The sequence below is a fragment of the Rhinopithecus bieti genome, unplaced genomic scaffold (assembly GCF_001698545.2).
Source record: "Rhinopithecus bieti isolate Rb0 unplaced genomic scaffold, ASM169854v2 scaffold_50922, whole genome shotgun sequence".
NCBI classification, from domain to species: domain Eukaryota; kingdom Metazoa; phylum Chordata; class Mammalia; order Primates; family Cercopithecidae; genus Rhinopithecus; species Rhinopithecus bieti.
The window spans coordinates 1,504,813-1,525,081 of record NW_016820247.1 but is presented as its reverse complement, the minus strand read 5'-3'; the positions used below and the strand labels follow the sequence as shown (position 1 = coordinate 1,525,081).

Here is a 20,269-nt window from a genome sequence, read left to right as displayed (position 1 = left end):
AAAACATATGGACTTGTTTATCAGTTAATAACTGACACTGGAAAATCCCTTCACATGAATTTGCCTTGATGAAAACCATTGTATGGTTGCCATATTATCAATGGAACTAGAGTTGGCCCCATGTAGTCTAATGAGTGTATAAAGGGACACTAGATTGTAGAGAACGCAACCTCAGACAAATCCCACCATCCCCATGGCACTTGCTAATATAGACACAGCCTCTTACTTGGGGAGCTATACAAAGCAAAAGCCCACAGTATTCCCCCCGCTCCACCCCCCCGCCAGCACCTGTATCACCTGGGAACTCTCACCACATAAAATAATGAATTTCATTCTTGTTCTCTGCTGCCATGACAACAGGTGCCTGTTAAATTAGTGAGCATGCATAAGTGACTTGAAGAGCAGTTGACGAACGAAGAGAAGTGTAAAAATAGTCTGCAATGCAGAAATCTAACAATGGGCATAGGCTCCCTCGTGCCTCTGCCTCTGTAAGGAGCATTCATTGCTCTACTCCACCTTTACTTTCGAATTCCATGTTTAAAAATAAATATCAGTGTATCCTAATCCAGGGAAGAATCTCTAGTTTCTTCCACATTAATAAACAACAAGTAACAACACAGTATTTCTTTACGTATGAGTAAAAATATTCTAAGGTTATTATACATTTGGATCGATTTCTATAGATGTAATGTTTAAAATCCATATACTGCATCTCTCAATAAGAACCAGAAGTCAAACATCACTATGCCACAGAAGACTGGAGTCACCAGGCAAGCAACAATCTATTTTTGGAGAAAGAAAATTTATGTTCTATAATTTGCACAAGCAGAGATACATGAAAATAGTCTCTGTCGAAGACACATCCATTTTCCTGTAAAGATTTAAAAAGAACACTCAGACTAAAAAAAAATATTTTTTACATTTTATGAAATTCTGATTTATAGAATGAACCGCTATTAAGCAATAAATTTAACATGGAAATGAAATAACCTTATTGTAATAAAATTTTAATTGCTTTTCTTCAGTGAAGTAAAGCACTACTATTTGGAACTAAATCTATAAAATAGAATTAGAAATAAGTAAAACATGTTCATTTACAGCTGAAGGAATAGTATCAGTGAAAACCTTTTTTTTTTTTTGTTTTTGCTTAACTGATGTGTATTACTTTATTATTTGAAATAATAGAAAGCTGTTTATCATACTGAGTTTTCGCTCTTCTATATATACGACGTTTTTAAAGGGAAATGACAAAAATAAGTAGAAGATAAGCTAAGATGACTATGTTAAAACCTAGTTTTGGTTATGGTTAACAGAACCCAATGTAGCAATCAAATCTAATAGCTATTTTAACTTATACTTTTTTAATAAAAATCAGTTCTCTTTTAAAAAATAAATTAATTTTGACAGTCTAATTATTTTCTGGTCACTGAAAATAAATTCTGCTTTTATGAATTAAACTTTTCTTAAAAATTACTTTTACATATACATATAGAATTTTCCATTCTATGTTTCTATGCTTCTTGGGTTAGAAAATAGCTATAAAATGAAGCCCTTTATATAACCTGGCTAAAATATTTCAGAACACTGTTAAAGCACTTTACATTAAAAGTTCCTAATCATCAAAATAATCCAGAATGGTATGTATTTTTCCCCATATTACAATTGAAGAAAAACGTTCAGAGAGGATAGCAACCTGCCTAAGGAGATAAAACGAGTGACTCGTGTGGATTTCAAAAGACATCTGCCTGCCTACCACGATGCTTCCCTTGCTAGAAAAGACAAAGTTCTTGCTTTCATGAAGATTACAACTTAATGCCTCTAAGTATGATTCGCTGGGTATTCTCTATAGCAACCAGCATCATACTTTATACAGTGCAGGTACTTTATAAATGATTGTTCAAAGAAATCAAAGAACGCATACCAGCTCCACTCAGCTCACCCATTGAAACAGAATTCAGATGGCTATCGACTAAAAGATCTGTTTTCCCCTACCCATCCTTTTGTGGAAATGTCAACATCTTAAAATCACAGAATCTTAGAATCACAAAATGGAATACCTTTGAAGTTATTGGATCTTATATAGACAAAAGGGAGTGTATTTCAGAAAAGATAGCCTAGAACAGTGGTCCTCAAACTTTTGATTTCAGAATTCTTTCACACTCTTAAAAATTACTGAGGACCACCTAAGAGTATTCATTTGTGATTATTTACCATATCAAATGAAAAGTTAAAGCCAAGAATTTAAAAAATAAGTATGCATTAAATTCATATAAAAATAACCTATCATATGTTAATACAAATTACATATTTTTAAGGAACTTGCTATACTTTCCAAAGAAATGAGAGAAGTGGCATTGTTCTTTCAAGTTAAAATGGCATTTAATGAAAAAAGCAGATAGTTCAGCTCACAATTCAAACATTATGTAAGTGGTTTCCTCAAGACAACCATTGCACTATGGGATAAGTTGATGTGCTTTACACAGTCTCATTTTGTCACACAGGATATTAAAAAGACAGAGACTTACAGGTAGAGATTTTAAAAAATTAATAGATTTTCACTGCTTCAAGAAAAATTTTAAGGAAATCTGGCATTTATTTCATGTGTTATTTTTCTTCCTGTGACTGCAGTGGCAGTGAAGGGTACAATGACCACTGGTATAGTTTGGTGCCTGCCTTTATTCATGCTAACGCATCAACAGATTTAACCACTACTGCATATATCAACACCGAAAAAAGCGAAAAAACAAAGTCTTAGTATTACTGTGAAAATAGTTTTGTCCGTATGGACTCCCGGAAAGGCACACAAAAACCATGCCCCAAACAGTTTCATTCAATTTGACCACACAACAGTAATAATTCTTGGAAGCTCCGTATAACTCTTAGTGATGCATGTCCATAAACATCATGAATATGGTTGGGAAGAGCATGAAACTAATAGAATACTTATCCTACTTTAGAACTGGTTGAAACAGCTCTCACTTAACCCTTAACCCTCTCTGAATCTACTTCTTCATTAGCCAATAATGAGTGATAAATTTTAAAAAATACATACAAAAACCATATACATTGAGGCCAATGAGTATCTGTCTGCCGTCTCAGATGTTCCTATGAAAACACTATCCTGTTCATTTTTCCAAAACGGTTATATTTGCATCCTACCAGACTTACTCAGAGGTTCAGTGCTTTGACCTCTTGCTTTGCTCGAACATACCCATCGAGGTTGGTTTCAGACTGTCTATGGTTCAATGGCACAGGCTTAGTGAAGAGGCCAATCCTAAAAGCTAGTCCCAGCAATACATTAAACTATGTTTGAATCTCAAATGATTATTTATGAAATCACACAGGCTTCCTCAAATGTCTCATCTTTCTAGCCCAGCTATGTCTATAACTAGACTTGCCATTGAAGCATACTAACTATGCACTGATCAATTTCAACATAGTCTAAAAAAAACTCACCACAAGGGTGGAAATAAGCAAAAGAGACATAAAATTTAAAAATATATACTGCACTTTTGATTAATAATAAAATTAGAATGAATCCAGTAATGCTCAACTGGTTGTCACTTAGCAATTTGAAAATTATAAATATAACATATTTGATCAGACATTTCCTTCTTTAATTCAGACTAATTTAAGAGCAAAGACTTATGTTAACCAATTTTCTAGTCTACACGTGATGCAGATGAGGCTTTAGAACAACAACGCCAGCAATCTCTGAGCATGAATGCTAGATAGTAGATGGAAAGAATATATTAAGTTCTAGAGGCTTTCAGGTTGGAAGCAGACATGAGTAATCTATATGTTTCTTAATGGAAGAGATATGATTTGAGACAAAGATCAGTCTGAAAAGGATGTGTACGAGCACATGTTATAATGACCCCTGTTCATCATAGAGGCATAGCTTATGAGCTATCGGGCCTCAATAACCAGAATGTATCAGAAAACATTCAGAAGTACATTCTGGTTATTGAGGACAGGTATCTCATAAGGTACGCCTCTATAATGAACATGGGTCAGGGCGGCTAGGCTATTCTTTTTCTTAAAGTTGCCGTCATGAAAAAAATGCTTAAATTATGTTAAGTGAGAGAATGTGGTCTTAAAAGTCAAGTCTCTACTAGAAAAATGAGGTTAATGCCCAAAAGGGAGATTCATTGGTCAGGGTCCTTGTATTTACTTTTCTTTTTTTCTTTTCTTTTCTTTTTTTTTTTTTTTTTTTTTGAGATAGAGTCTCGCTCTGTTGCCCAGGCTGGAGTATAGTGGCACGATCTCGGCTCACTGTTAAGTTTCGCTTCCCGGGGTTCACGCCATTCTCCTGCCTCAGCCTCCCGAGTAGCTGGGACTACAGGCGCCAGCCACCATGCCAGGCTAATTTTTCTGTATTTTTAGTAGAGACAGGGTTTCACTGTGTTAGCCAGGATGGTCACGATGTCCTGACCACCAGCCTTAGCCTCCCAAAGTGCTGGGATTACAAGCGTGAGCCACCGCGCCTGGTCGATGTTGTGGTTTCTTACAGCACCAAATACCACAATGAGCAGCTCCACACTGTAGAACATTCAAAGAAAGACCTATTCAATCTCCACCACTAAAGGCAGTGGTGAAGAGACCATGAAAAAGAGTGTGGGGCACATTCAACCAGCAGTGAATAGACCAAACTACAACACACACACACACACACACACACACACACACATACCGTATGAGGAAATAGTGGCAGACAAGATTGGAAAGTCAGCAAATTAGGTCATGGGATTTATTAAAAGCATGCTATTTTTTTTCTATATAAACTGTACCCTTGGATAACCACAAAGGACATAAGGTGAGATTTCTCTTTAAAGAAGTAGTCCAACTAATAAATGAAGAATTAATTATATAATTAATATCTCACGATTTTTCAATTCCCAGTGAACTGGTGGATCAATGTGAACATCAGTAGATGCTATTATCACAAAAAGGACTAACCAGATATGATGTCTTGTGATAAAAGAACACACCACTATCTACAAAGAAGACTTGAGAAAATAAATCAAATCTAAATTTGATCATCAATTCAACACAAATCTATAGGGAATATAGACAATGGAAGGGCAAAAGAAAGGCACCGCAAAAGTACAACCAGCAAAATCTAGAGTGTGAACTCTACAAAACAAATGATCTGGTTTCTTCAACAGGCTATTGAAAGGGAAAAGAGAAGATATACAGATGAAGTCCATAGATTAGAAGACACACCAACCAATCACAAAGTGTGGGCATTATTTAAATATTGATTCAAATAAACAAACTGAAATATATAAATGAATCTTATGAAACAAAAATGTGGCCACTGATCGGATATTTAACTAAATCACTGCTCAATTTTATTTTGGGTGTGATTGTAGTAATGTGCTTATGTGTTTTATCTTCTAGTGATATACACTGAAATATTTACAGATGAAATAATATAAAGCCAATTATTTTCTTGAAATTAATGTGGATGTAGAAAGTAGATAGAGATAGAGATTTAACAAGATGGATCATGAGCTGATAATTGCTGAAGCTGAGTGACAGGCATATAGGGGTTTATTATAATATCCTGTCTGCTTTTGCATATGTTTAATTTTCCATAATAATTTTTAATGTTCTAAAGAATTTAAACTTTATTTTCCAATCAAATGGAAGTCTTTAGAGATTTTATTTTGCAAGTGGCAATATGATTAAAAGGGAAATGGAAAGATAAATTCAGCAATGATTTGCACATTAATTGGCAGTTGGGGAAGACTAAAGACCAGGAGATTAGTTAAGAGTCTCTTACAGCAACTTGATCTACATTGACAAAAGTCTGATTGAGGTAACATTAATAGAAACGAAAAGGAAAAAGTGACAGGAATGATTTTGAGGAACATAAAAGTTCACTACTACTTGAATATGAAACACTAAGCAGAGAAAGATTAAAAGATGACACAAAAATCTCAAACCTGGCATATTTTTAAAATAGTAATGTCATGAATAAAAACAGGCCAGTCAAGATGACAAATTGTTAGGTGATGAGGTAACCAATTTTACTTCTGGACATCAAGTTTGAGAGGAAGAAGTGACCACTTGCTATTAAAGTAAATTATTGTTTAGCTACACATGCATTAAAAAAAATCCTTTGTGCTGTCTCCTGAAATGTGATGATGTGTTTAAAAATACAGTGTCATAAATTAAACTTAGCATAATAAAATAATTGAATAAAATAAAAATATAAGTCAAACTTCCTTGTTACTAATATTAAAATAGCCCAAACCCTTCTTTGATAAAATTCTACATTTTTTGTCATGTTTTACCATTAGTTTACATTATTTCGCTGCAAAAAATATTCATGTTCCTTGATATCATAAGTAGATCTGTACATGTACTTATTTTACATCATTTTCCCTGTCTCCATACATCTAAACATATAAAACAGTGAACACATCATAGGTGCCCAATAAATACCAAGTTTTCTGCCCAATATGCTCATTTATTGCAAGCAGTACTCAGAAGAATAAAATTGTAATTTTGCCAGATAATTTGGAAAGTCTTCTGAAGCTTCCTTAAGTAAGATAACATCATTATTTTATTAAATAGTATCATTAATTATCTTAAGTAACATCATCAATACTGAAATAATTTATCCTAGTGACAAACTATGGAAATATATATAGTAGAAATTGTGTCTAAGTCAGACTTTTCAATTTCATTTATGACAAACTTAGTTGTACACAATTAAAAGTCTACAACAATCACAATACTGTTCAGTGCTTAGCATGTCCATACCTGAAAGTTTGGAATTTGTCATTTTTAATGCCTAGCATCATACATTCCCATGTCCTCTACCTTAGTAAGTGATTTCTTGTGACTAAGTGAACCAGTCTAATTACCTCTATAAAAAAAAATTGGGAAGATGCCTCAAAACAATAAAAAGCAGAAATATAATGTTCTCTCCACTCTCTGATCCTTGACAATTTTTGCTCCCTAGGTCTGCCAATTCAGCATGCTACCCAATACTGACAACTAATCCCAGACTTTCTTTGCTACTTGAAGCCAAGACGACATTCAACTACATCATCTCTCATTGTTTACTAGAAAACTAATGCGAAACTGTTTCATTCGTTTGCTTGAACTTACCAATACATACATGGCTAGAGGTCATTTAGTTTGGCAGTATTCTGATTCAGCAAAACAATAAAACCAACTCAAACTATTTGAAATCCCAATGTCCAGGACCCTGGAGCACCATGTCTCTTGCTGTTATAGCACCTGCCTGTGAGTGTGTTTCCTCACTCGCCTCTGAAAGCTGGCAGCAAGACCCTTGTCCATCAAGCAGGAGAAAAATCCTCATCATCTATCAAGAGGGCCATAGTTGGAATCTTTCTTTCTTATGCACATAGACTGTTCCTGCAGAAACAGATCTTTCCGTGAACAGTAATAAGTTCCCTCTTGTTTAAACAATGATTGGTTGGAATTTTTATTCTTACTTTTTTCACACCATTAAGTGGGAAAAAAAAATAACGCACAGAATCAAAAACAGGAGAAGGTAGGACAAAGATGAACACCTCTTAATCTAATTCATTAGAGTCAGGAAGTAATTCTTTAGAAGTCAGGTAAGAATTAGGAGGACAGAGTTAAATTGAAAGAGACAAATCTAGGAGGCAAGGCATCCCAACTCATATTATTGTTGTCTGTTGAATTTATGAATATAAATTTACTATAGCCATCTGAGAGAAAAACACCTTTAGGGAACAGGGTATTTCCGTAAGCACCATTTCTCCCACTTAATGAACTTTTGCATACCCTTTGCTAAAATTCCTCTCTCTTATAAACTCTCCTCCCATCTCTTGTACTCACCTAATTTCTGCAGGTTTTTCCATTTCTAGATTACACGTCACATTTTCTATCTACACTCTTGAAATTTCTTTTTATAAAATATTACTCTTAATTATGGCATCTGCTATATTCTTCTGTGATTATCTGTCTCTTCTACTAGACTGTGTAACTCTTGAGGGCTGGGAAATGGACCCATTCATCTTTTATTACCAGCACTAAACCTACTCAGTGTCTGGAGCAGACAAGAGCTCAGAAAAGTCTATTACAATCAAGTGAAAAGAAATATATGCAGCCTTTTAATTTGATGGTAGAAAAAAATATCTCCCAAGACATATCTTTGTTGGTCCTCCTTTGTGCTAACACCCATTAATTTATCATTAAATAAATAGTTATTCTTAGAAAATGCAAGTATATGAAGAACTCTATCAAACAGTGAAAATTTTTACTTGTTTGATTCTTTTAGTTTCTGAACTTCAATTCTCTTCCTTTAACAAAGCTAAATATACATGTATTGTGAGAATACTTTATATCTTTCATGTTTAACATTTTTAATCTGACACTTTGGACTTAATATTTTAATATAACTAAGTACTTTTTTTTCTTTTTTCAATAAACCATGCCCTGAGTAAGTGTGACATTTCCAGACACTCTGCTGCTAATAGAATTGTTACAAAGTTGAAAAAGACAGGGGCTTGCCCTTGAGAAATTCACAGTTTGTCAAGACAGACTAGTCAAAAATAATTAAAACTTAATAGGCGAAGCCCTATATGTATGAAAGTCCAAATGAAATTATTTGGGAATGGCTTATAATTTAATAAATAAAAATAATGATAAAATAGTTTATTTAATTCTTACTTATTTCTACTCTTATTTCTGGATGATCAGTTGCTTAATTCATAAGCAATAATTATTGAGCGCCTACCATGTACTAGGCATCATTCTAAATGCTTTATGTATATAAAAATGTTTAATCATCTCCATAGCTCTCTATATATGCACCATTATTATTCCTATTTTACAGATGAGGACACCAGTGCAGAGAGAGGTTCAAGCAACTTCTTGAGGTTAAATCAGTAGTAGCAGAAATGGGACTAAAATGTAGCTGACTGCAGAGTCCCAGCTCCTAACCACTACAATACAGTGTCTCTTTGGTCAAAAAGCAAGTTTTCTACCTCCTAAATGTGCTCCTGTTATTTTATATAATCTTTTGAGAGAAGTTTGACCAAATCTTGGAGGCTCAAACACTCTCTAGAATACTTGTCTTTGTCATCCTAATGGAGGTGACTTTTTGTCTAGGCAGTTTATACCCCACGCTTCAAGAATAAAAGATTACTTGTGTTTCTCTCACATTTTATAGACCCAGTAAAATGGCATAGCCTTTGTGAATGTAGATTTGTTAAATGGGTAAAACAAAAAGAATGCTGTGTACAGAAAATTAACAACTGGGTTCTGTATTCCATTGCTCTTGCTCTGGCATCATAGAACAAGTGATTTTAGTTTGCTTCAGGCATAACTTTTCTAAGATTGTTCACAAATATCCATCCAATACATTCCTAAATACCATTTAACTGAAGCATTTATTCTCATTTAAAATAAAATTATCAGTGTAATTGATGAGAAAGAGTGTATAGATAATAATAACTATTTACTATGGCATTCACGAAAAATGACTCGTTTGTCCATTTGTTTATTTATTTATTCAATACATTTTTTTGATTGATATTGTTCTAGAAACATTTTATGGCCAGGTGTGGTGACTTATGCCTGTAATCCCAACACTTTGAGAGGACGAGGCAAGAACATCACTTGAGCTCCAGAGTTTAAGACCAGCCTGGACCACATAGTGAGAATCCATCTCTATTGAAAATCAAAAAATTAGTCAGGCATGGTGGCGCATACACATAGTCCCAGCTACTCAGGAGGCTGAGGCAAGATGATCACTTGAGCTGGGAGGTTGAGGCTGCAGTAAGTTATGATCATGTCAACACACTCCAGCCTAGGCAACAGAGCAAGACCCTATCTCAAAAAAATAATAATAATTAATTTAATTTAAATTTAAAAAAACTTTCATGATGGTGAAAGCAGGAAGTAAAAGAATCAAGATATGATTTTATTAAAAACTTCTCTGGAGTAAGATCTACTGTAAGCGAAGCCAAAAGAAGAACAACAAAGTAAGAAAAAGTGTTTAAGACACAGGATTGACAAAGGTTAATTTTCATGATATACAAAACTTTTATCAATCAATAAGAAAAAGCTACAGAATGCAATAAAAAAGCACAATGATTTGAGTGAGCAATTCACAGAAAGTAAAATGTAAATAATCTATACATATTTGAAAATAGAGGCTGGGTGTGGTGGCTCATGCCTAGCACTTTGGGAGGCCGAGGCAGGTGGATCGCTTGAGCCCAGGAGTCTGAAACCAGACTGGGCATAATGATGAGACATGTCTCTAAAAAAATTTTTTAAGTTTTTAAAAAGTGTGGTAGCATGCGCCTGTTGTCCCAGCTACTCAGGAGGCTAAGGTGGAAGGATCACTTGAGCCCAAGAGTCTGAGGTTGCAGTGAGTTTTGATCACACCACTGCAATCCAACCTGGGCAACAGAGTGAGACCCTGTCTCCATTTTTAAAAAGGGAAAGAAAATATAATATCCTGAATATCGCTCAAAATGAAAACTGAAAATATAAATAACACCCCATCACCATCTACAAGATTAGCAAAAATATTAATTTGCTTTCCACTTTCCACAGTTGGTAAGAGAAAAGGAAAGAGGTAGTTTCATACGTTACTGTTGAAATTGTAAAATGCTGAAACATCTGCAAGAAATTAGCCTCTTACCTTTTGCATTGTGGGAAATAAATAAACGTTGAATGAACAAAATATGTAAGTCCATTCTCTCAGTTGCTATCCCTGTATATATAATTTGACAGTGTTACTTTTGTAAATACTAACCAAATTAACTTCTAATAATCAGATTAACTTCTGATTTTAGCTTTGTGCTTTAGCCATAGCTAAAATCGGGAGCTCCAATCTTGGTATTATAATTTGAGTAAGTTCTAGTAAAGTCTTGCAGAGACCTCAACCTTATGGAGTATCAAAAAAGAGAAAGGCCATCCCACCCCAGGCAGAGGGGGCAACAAATTTTAAACATTGATCTTTGTTGAAAACTCCTAATAGTGATTTCACATGTTCAGATTCGTCCTCAAGACCACAGACAATAGGCACGATAATGATTAAAGCTGTTGATGCACTCAGAAGAAGACTGAGGATCAGCTGGAATTTGTTCTTGCTCAGTCAGGAACAAGTATGAACAGCGGAAAGTTACAAAGTAAACACACATCTTGGAGAAACATCTCTCTTCCTCTATGTTGAATCGTATCTCTTAGAGGCAGCAAGCGTTACTACTCCCCTCAAAGAACTCTCTGCTTCAAATGGTATATTTAGAATGCCCTGGATGTCACAAGAACAGTACCAATCTTATATTCTTACTCATAGTTGTCTCTGTCCTCTCTATCATTGACAGCCGACAATCCTACTCAAACTCCTCCTTCTTCACTATTTTATGGCAAAGCGCTCTTCCTCTTTTGACCTCATAAAAATTAGAACTTATATTATGTCATCCAGCAATTCTTAGATGGATCTATCATTTGTTTCATACACTATGTTTCCTTAACTAAATAATTTTTAAAAAGCTTAAAGTGGGGCAGTGAGGATACCTTGTACTACTTTGCTACCATTCTGGTTGTTTTCCTCACTATAACACATGGTAAATGTTGCATAAATTGAGCTTCCCTCAATAGAAAAAAGAATGATAAAGGCAGTTGGGTAAAATGAGATTTAGTTGAGGCGTTCAGAATTAAAACACATGTCATTAGAGAACATAAAGGTTTGCCCTGTATTCACAATAGGTTAGCACTTACGTTCATCAGCTTCAAATCTCAAGGTCCTTTCTCATAGACTTCACTGCCAGGTTCATAATTTACTTTCCATCATCCTAAATCATTCTCAGGAACTTCAATATCTCTGCTTACCACTCGCCAAACACTTGACCTCATAGTGAGAACCTTTACCTATTTCACCCTAGGTACTTTCATTCATTCTCCACTTTATCACTATGACATTTTATCATATGGACTTGTTTCATTAATCCAAGGATAACTTGGTAGTAGTTATACAATAATGGCTAAAAATATGGAATCTAGCATTAGCCAGATTTGATGATATCTCTGTTCAGGAACTTACTAGCTATGTAACATTGAACAAGTTAGGTAATTGTTGAGAGACAATTCTTCATGGCATTTCTGCACATCTTACATTAGATTTTGTTCTGCATGTTTTGTTTTGTTTTGGGGGTTTGTTTGTTTGTTTTGGTTGATTGGTTTGTTTGTTTTGAGAGGGAGTCTTGCTCTGTCACCCAGGCTGCAGTGCAGTGGCGTAATCTCAGCTCACGGCAACCTCCACCTCCCGGGTTCACACCATTCTTCTGCCTCAGCCTCCTGAGTAGCTGGGACTACAGGCACCCGCCACCACACCCAGCTAGTTTTTTGTATTTTTAGTAGAGATGGGGTTTCACCATGTTAGCCAGAATGGTCTCAATCTCCTGACCTCGTGATCCCCCTCACCACCTCAGCCTCCCAAAATCTGCATGTATTTTTAAGAGTGTTAGCATACCAAACAGAGAGTATCTCCCTCTGAGATGAAGGGCAGATTTGTTTCCTGACAAAGATAATAAAGATAATGTATCCATCTGAGGCAAATATTTGGCAGGTTAGCTAGCAGCCCCTTATAGAATGGGGGGCTTCCTTAAGCTTAGAGTTCCTCAGCAGTAACATAAACACACTATCTGAAGCATTCACCAAGGCCACTCTGTATTGCCCCAATAGAACTTGAGAGGCAAGGGAGCATAAAACTCATGGCACCTGCTATACCATGAGTAATAAAGTCATTTGTCTCTGACCCAGGAGTCTCATATCTTCTGCTAACATCTATCAACCTGTGGCAGACTCACCTGTTAGCTTCCAAGTAAAGTAAAATCCCAGACTCTTTATAGCTCTTGATAATAACTTCTCTGTGCCTCAGTTTTCCTACCTATAAAATGGAGAAAGGATGCCTACTTCACAGAGCTAGTACATTAATAAAATGGAATAATGAGATAATGCATATATAATGCTTCAAACCAGTTACAGCCTTATAGCTGGACCCTTGAACACTCTTTAAGGAGGCAGAATTTGGTGGCTGCTGACCACCTCCTTGCCAAGTCAAATGTCCTGCTCCCCAATTCAGTCCTTGCTGGTGTCTCTGCACCACTGACATCAGGGATTCTTCTCTCCTCCACCAACGTTCCTACTTCATAGTCTGTGACTCTACTAAGCTGGGTTTATTCCTACATTTTTGTCCTTCTCCAATTTCTTCCTCCTGCTCACACTCACGAAACAATGAATTAACAAAAGGATAATGTTTTCCAAATGTCCTAAGGCCATTCTAAATTTCTACAAGATACTAGTTAACAATGCAACAACAGAAAAGTTTTTTTTTCTAAAATGGGGAGAGGGAAAGGCATTAATCAGAATGAGGTGGTGGAGAAAGTCCTAAGATATTTATCAAAGGGAGAAAAGAGTCATAAGAAAACCTTATAAAACGTGAGGAGTCACACAATTATGTAGATGATCAATATTTGTTATTCTCTAATGTAGAATCTTCATGAAAAATTTGCAATAAATTTAATTGGAAAGAAGGAAAACCAGTTGCATGGCCAAGTGACCACTGAAACACAGTGTGGAATGTTGGAAAGAAGACACTTTTACCATCAACAGATTCCAACAAATCCCAGCTCCAGACTTGAGTAGTTGTAAGAACTTGAGTGAGACACTTAAACTCACCAAACCTCAGTTTACTCACCTCCCAAATGGGGTAAGGCTATTTCTCACAGCTCAACAAATGGTAGCTATGGCAAGTATGATTACTGCAGGATGATGTAAACCAAAAATAAAATTCTAAGCCCCCAGCCAACTGAACTGATCTCTACGCCTGTGGCATTCTACAACCAATAGAAATAGAAAAGATCATTCAAGAGTACTATGAACACCTTTATGCACACAAACTAGAGAACCTAGAGGAGATGGACAAATTCCTGGAAATATACAACCCTCCCAGATTAAACTAGCAAGAAATAGAAACTCTGAACAGACCAGTAACAAGCAGCAGGACTGAAACGGTAACTGTGATGGTTAATATTGAATGTCAACTTGATTGGATTGAAAGATGCAAGCTGTTGTTCCTGGGTGTGTCTGTGAGGGTGCTGCCAAAGAGACTAACATTTGAGTCAGTGGACTGGGAGAGGCAGACCCACCCTCAATCTGGGTGGGCATCATCTAATTAGCTGCCAGCACAGCTAGAATAAAGCAGGCAGAAAAGGTGGAAGAAGCTGACTTGCTGACTTCTGGCCTTCAACTTTCTCCCATACTGGATGGTTTCTGCTTTCAAATATTAGATTCCAAGATCTTCAGCTTTTGGACTCTTGGACTTACACCAGTGATCTGCCAGGGTCTCTCAGGCTTTTGGCCACAGACTGAAGGCTGAACTGTCGACTTCCCTACTTTTGAGATATGAGGACTTGGACCAGCTTCCTTGTTCTTTAGCTTGTAGACGGCATATTGTGGGACTTCGCCTTGTGACTGTGTGAGTCAAAAATCCTTAGTAAACTCCCTTTCATATATACATCGAACCTATTAGTTCTGTCCCTCTAGAGACCCTAACTAATACAGTAATTTAAAAATTGCCAACAAAAAAAGTCGAGGGCCAGATGGATTCGCAGCTGAATTCTACCAGACATTCAAAGAAGAATTGGAACCAATCCTATGACACTATTCTACTATAAGACAGGGAAAGAAGGAATCATCCCTACATCATTCTGTGAAGCCAGCATCACCCAATAGCAAAACCAGGAAAGGCCACAATGAAAAAAGAGGAAACTACAGACCAATATCCCTAATGAACAAAGATGCAAAAATCCTCAGCAAAATACTAGCTAAACCAATCCAGCGTATCAAAAAGATAATCCACCATGATCAAGTGGTTTCATACCAGGGATACAGGGATGATTTAACATATGCAAGCAAGTCAATAGATGTGATACACCACATAAACAGAATTTAAAACAAAAACTACATGGTCATCTCAACAGATGCAGAAAAATCATTTGACAAAATCCAGCATCAATTTTTGGTTAAAACCCATTGGCATAGAAGGGACATACCTTAAGGGTAATAAAAGTCATCTATGACAAACCCACAGCCAACATTATACTGAATGGGGAAAAGTTGAAAGCATTCCCCCTGAAAACTGGAACAAGACAAACATCCCACTTTTCCCACTTCTATTCAACATAATACTGGAAGTCCTAGCCAGAACAATCAGAAAAGAGAAAGAAATAAAGGACATCCAGATCAGTAAAATGGAAGTCAAATTATCACTGTTCACTGATTATATAGTTGTATACCCAGAAAACCCTAAAAACTCCTCCAAAAAACTTCTAGAACTGATAAACGAATTCAGTAAAGCTTCAGGATACAAAATTAGTGTACACAAATCAGTAGCTCTGCAGCAACCAACAGCAACCAAGCTGAGAATCAAATAAAGAACTTAACCCCTTTTACAATAGCTGCAAAAAAAATAAATAAAATAAAATACTTAGGAACATACTTAACCAAGGAGGTAAAATATCTCTACAAGGAAAACTACAAAACACTGCTGAAAGAAATCATAGGTGACACAAACCAATGGTAATACATCTCATGTGTGTTTGGATGGGTAGAATTAATATTGTGAAAATGACCATCCGGCTAAAAGCAATCTACAAATTCAGTGCAATTCCTATCAAAATACCACCATAATTCTTCATAGAACTAGAAAAAAATATTATAAAATTCACATAGAGCCAAAAAAGAGTCCACACAGACAAAGCAGGACTAAGCAAAAAGAACAAATCTGGAGCCATCACATTACCTAACTTCAGACTATACTATAAGGCTATCGTCACCAAAACAGTATGGTACTAGTATAAAAACAGGTACATAGACCAATGGAACAGAATAGAGGACCCAGAAGTAAGTCCAATACTCACAGTTAACTGATCTTCAACAAAGCAAACAACATAAAGTGGGTAAAGGACACCCTATTCAACAAATGGTGCTAGGATAATTGGCAAGCCACATGTAGAAGAATGAAACTGTATCCTCACCCCTTACCTTATGCAAAAATCAACTCTAGATGGATAAAAGACTTAAATATAAAACCTGAAACCATAAAAATTCCAGAAGATAACATCCGAAAAACCTTTCTAGACATCAGCTTAGGCAAAGGCTTCATGACCAAGAACACAAAAGCAAACTGCAACAACAACAACAAAAGATAAATAGATGGAACTTAATTAAACTAAAAAACTTTTGCATAACAAAAGAAATAATCAGCAGAGTAAACTGACAACCCACAGAGTGGGAGAAAATCTTCACAAACTACACATGACAAAGGACTATTATCCACAATCTGCAAGGAATTCAAACAGATAAGCAAGAAACAGAAAAAAAAAAAAAAAATCCTATCAAAAACTGGGCTAAGGACATGAATAGACAATTCTCAGAAGATATACAAATGGTCAACAAACATATGAAAAAATGCTCAACATCATTAATGATCGGGGACATGCAGGTCAAAACGACAGTGTGATACCACCTTACTCCTGCAAGAATGGCCATAATAAAAAATAATAGATGTTGGCGTGGATGTGGTAAAAAGGGAACATGTTTGCACTGCTGGTGGGAATGTAAACTAGTACAACCACTATGGGAAACAGTGTGAAGATTCCTTAAAGAACTAAAAGTAGATCTACCATTTAATCCAGCAATCCCACTACTGGATATCTACCCAGAGGAAAAGAAGTCATTATACAAAAATGACACTTGCACATGCATGTTTATAGCAGCACAATTTGCAATTGCAAAAATATGGAACCAGACCAAATGCCCATCAATCAAGTAGATAAAGAAAATGTAGTACACATACACCATAGAATACCACTCACCCATAAAAAGGTATGAAATAATGGCATTTGCAGCAACCTGGATAAAATTGGAGACCATTATTCTAAGTGCAGTAACTCAGGAATGGAAAACCAAACATTGTATGTTCTCACTCATAAATGGAAGCTAAACTGTGAGGATGCAAAGTCATAAGAATGATACAATGAACTTTGGAGCCTTAGAGGAAAGAATGGGAGGAGAGTGAGGGATAAAAGACTACACACTGGGTACAGTGTACACTGCTCAGTTGATGCATACACCAAAAAATCAGAAATCACCACTAAATAATGTACCCATGTAACAAAACACCACCTGTCCCCCCAAAACCTATTGAAATTTAAAAAAAATAATAAAATTAAAAAATAAAAGTAAACCTGAACACTAGTTCAGGCCATGATGGGAAAGGGTGGTTGGGCATGCCTCCTTATACCTTCTTCTCTTTGGAATTCAGGCACAGTTGACCAGAATTAACATTAAGAGAGAACTTAAGATCGACAAAACAAACTCTTTGTAGCAATAAGATACCAGCATGACAGACAGTGGGCCCTAAAAGAAATCAAAGTATTTTACCCCAAGATGTATTTCTTTGACATATTTTGAAATGGCCCTGCCAAGCTCTCACTTGTGTGGAAAATCTGCATTCTGTAGAGAATCCCCTTCCCTTTCCAGATCTTTTTCCTGGTCCAGGAGAGATTAAGAGTCTGGTACCTCTTTAAGTCTGATAAGAAACATTTACAACCTATTCTCTCTGAAGCCTGCTACCTGGAGGCTTCATCTGCATTTGGCCATTATGGCCAAAACCACACTTACTTTTGCACCAACCTAATAGAAGGTATCACCAGCTTCATAAAAACTCCAGGTGCTGAACATTCCTTAGTGTCAGGCTAATATAACTCAGTGCCAGTCTTAGAAAACTGTTTGCTTAATTTGATAAACTTACCTGTAACAAAAAATCAAAGAGTGCCATCTTGGACCACTCATGATGATGTATTTCAGTACAACCCGATTCAGGCTTGGGTACTCGGCCGTTCTGCCAGCATTTCTGTTTCAGCAACTGCTGATAAGTTCCCCAGGTGAGCTTAACGGAAGAATGGGTGTCATTACTTGCTGGAGATAAAGATGCATCCCAGAGAATGATGGGGCATGGGCGGCCATCTATGGAATCAGAAAAACAAACACACTTTCAGCACACTACTGACCCAGGGTGTGCCTTTGAGCAGGTCGTTCACTCTTTCACAGTCTCACTCTCACCTATCAAATGTGAGAGTATGATTTGACAATATTTTATGGTCCCTTTGTCTTCTGAAGTTTTAATACTTTCATACCTCATTGCTTCCTGTTTGAAGTCTTATAAAGCAGAAAGTTATTGTTAGACAATGAAGAAAAATTTTAAACAAGATACTTTATAGATGTGGCAGGAATGGGCTACTAAGCACCAATAACAACATCCTATGGTTAATGTGGTTTTATTCCACATCTAAAAGCAGCCACCACAAAAAGGGAAAGAATCCAGACATTTATAATTGTCTATTCAACGTCTGAGTGGAGCTGCTCTTTATTTGTAATAACAACTGTCTGATTTTCTAAGGCCACATTATGATGTCAGGAAGAAAAAGAATTTTTAGAAGTCGCAAATTTAAAAGTGAAATTGTATGGTTCACACCAATCACTATAATCTCCAAAGACGGAAAAAAAAGAGGCAAGAGGTTTTTTCTTTCCTGATAGAAACTGTGCAAGCACAACAGTGTTCTTGTTAAGGGATCATTTATTCACACACAACCTCAACAAAGTTCATTTAAGCAGATGTCAGTTCTTCAACTGCATGTGCATAGATGATCTTTTTTAACCTGTCACTCGGTTTGTTTTGTCTCACTTTTGGAAGTTTGGAAATGCAATTTCTTTCATTGTTAAACTGTACAAAGAATGATGGGCCCCAGTGAAATAATCATAAACAAGGAAGACCATGATCCAGACACGTTAAACAACACTTCAAACTTAAAACCAATAACATCATTCCCAAGCCCCCATTTCTGACCAATAAAGTCACAAGGAGATGGTGTTGAGCATTTTGCTTATAACTCAAAATCAGAATGATGTGCCTGATAAAAACAACTAAATTACAAAGATCCGATAAAGCCCACTAAACTCATTCTTAACAGGCCTGAACAACAGAGGCCTCTGAAATTACAACTGGAATGTTCAGACTTGTCACAGGAATTTTTAAAACCTCTCTTAAATAGCCTCAGATGTTCTCAATATATAATTTTATGGTCTATTAGCAACTTTTATTTTGCCACCTTACTGTCTTGCCATCTTGTAGAATTCTTATCTCCAGTCTTTAACACAGGAAACAGTCCTCTAACCACTCCTGAGTTTGGAGTTATACTAACCTTAATAGTTTCAGTAGCATTAACTTAAATCATTCCAATCACTTGCATTATAGTTCTGTTCAAAGAAAAATCTTTCTCCCTTTAGCCTTGCAATGTAGGCCAAGACATGTGGAAAGTCTACTGGATTATGGAAAATATGCCACAATCATTCATACAAAACTAAGAGAAGAGTAGAGAAAGAAATGTGAGCCATAACAAAAGAGCTTCATTTGCAGCACTCTCTCTCTCCTTCCAATTTCGCTTTACCTTAGTAAATGATTTGGGGTTCCTGGGACCTAGTTAACTTCTTAGATATCAGATAATTTTGAATGTGTATATCCCAAATACTACGCCAATTTATTTTAAAAGAATAAATTCCAGGTAAAAGCAATCCATCATGCTGTGGAAGACAGCACTGGGCCAGGATAACCAAATACAAATAGAAAATAGACACATAGCGTCCAAAGGTGTGTGCTTCAGGCGTCTAAAAATAAACACCAAGAAGCTCTTTCTATCAGTGTCTTTGAACCAAAGTTATACACAGACAAAGAGCACTTAGCATGCTCAGGGCTAGAAAGTATTCAAAGGGAGTTGAAACCTAACAGTGAACTTCAACACAAAACAACACACGGGTCAGAAGGACAGCAGTTTCCTCAGCAATTCATATAAGGCCTTTGGAGAAATATGGAAATGATCTACATAAACAATTGAAACCTGCTGGGCTGTTTTTCTTCCCTTTAGAAACATTTGTTTCTAATTGTAAAACTAATTAAAGGTAAATCTACTCATTTCATGAAATACAGAAAACATAAAATGTATAGCTAAGAAAATAAAATCACCCATAACCTCCTCTCCCAGTAATTGGTTCTGTTATTTGTATATTTACCTCCAGTATTTTCTATCTCTTTCTTCCTCATCTGAATAGGTACTGCTTCTAGAATTCTTTTTTTTTTTTTTTTTTTTTTAGGCGGGGTCTTGTTTTTTCCCCCAGGCTGGAGTGC

The 20,269-nt window shown here is 36.1% G+C and overlaps 1 protein-coding gene across 3 annotated transcripts in view; it reads right to left on the bottom strand.

The window, feature by feature from the left end:
* The window catches only part of GASK1B (golgi associated kinase 1B), a 51,453-nt gene that overhangs the window by 12,911 nt on the left and 18,273 nt on the right, over nucleotides 1–20,269 (bottom strand). For all 3 annotated transcript variants that reach the window (XM_017859699.1, XM_017859698.1, XM_017859700.1), the window contains exon 3: nucleotides 17,840–18,054. In XM_017859699.1, coding sequence (XP_017715188.1) covers nucleotides 17,840–18,054 — 215 coding nt within the window. The remainder of the gene's footprint in view (nucleotides 1–17,839; nucleotides 18,055–20,269) is intronic.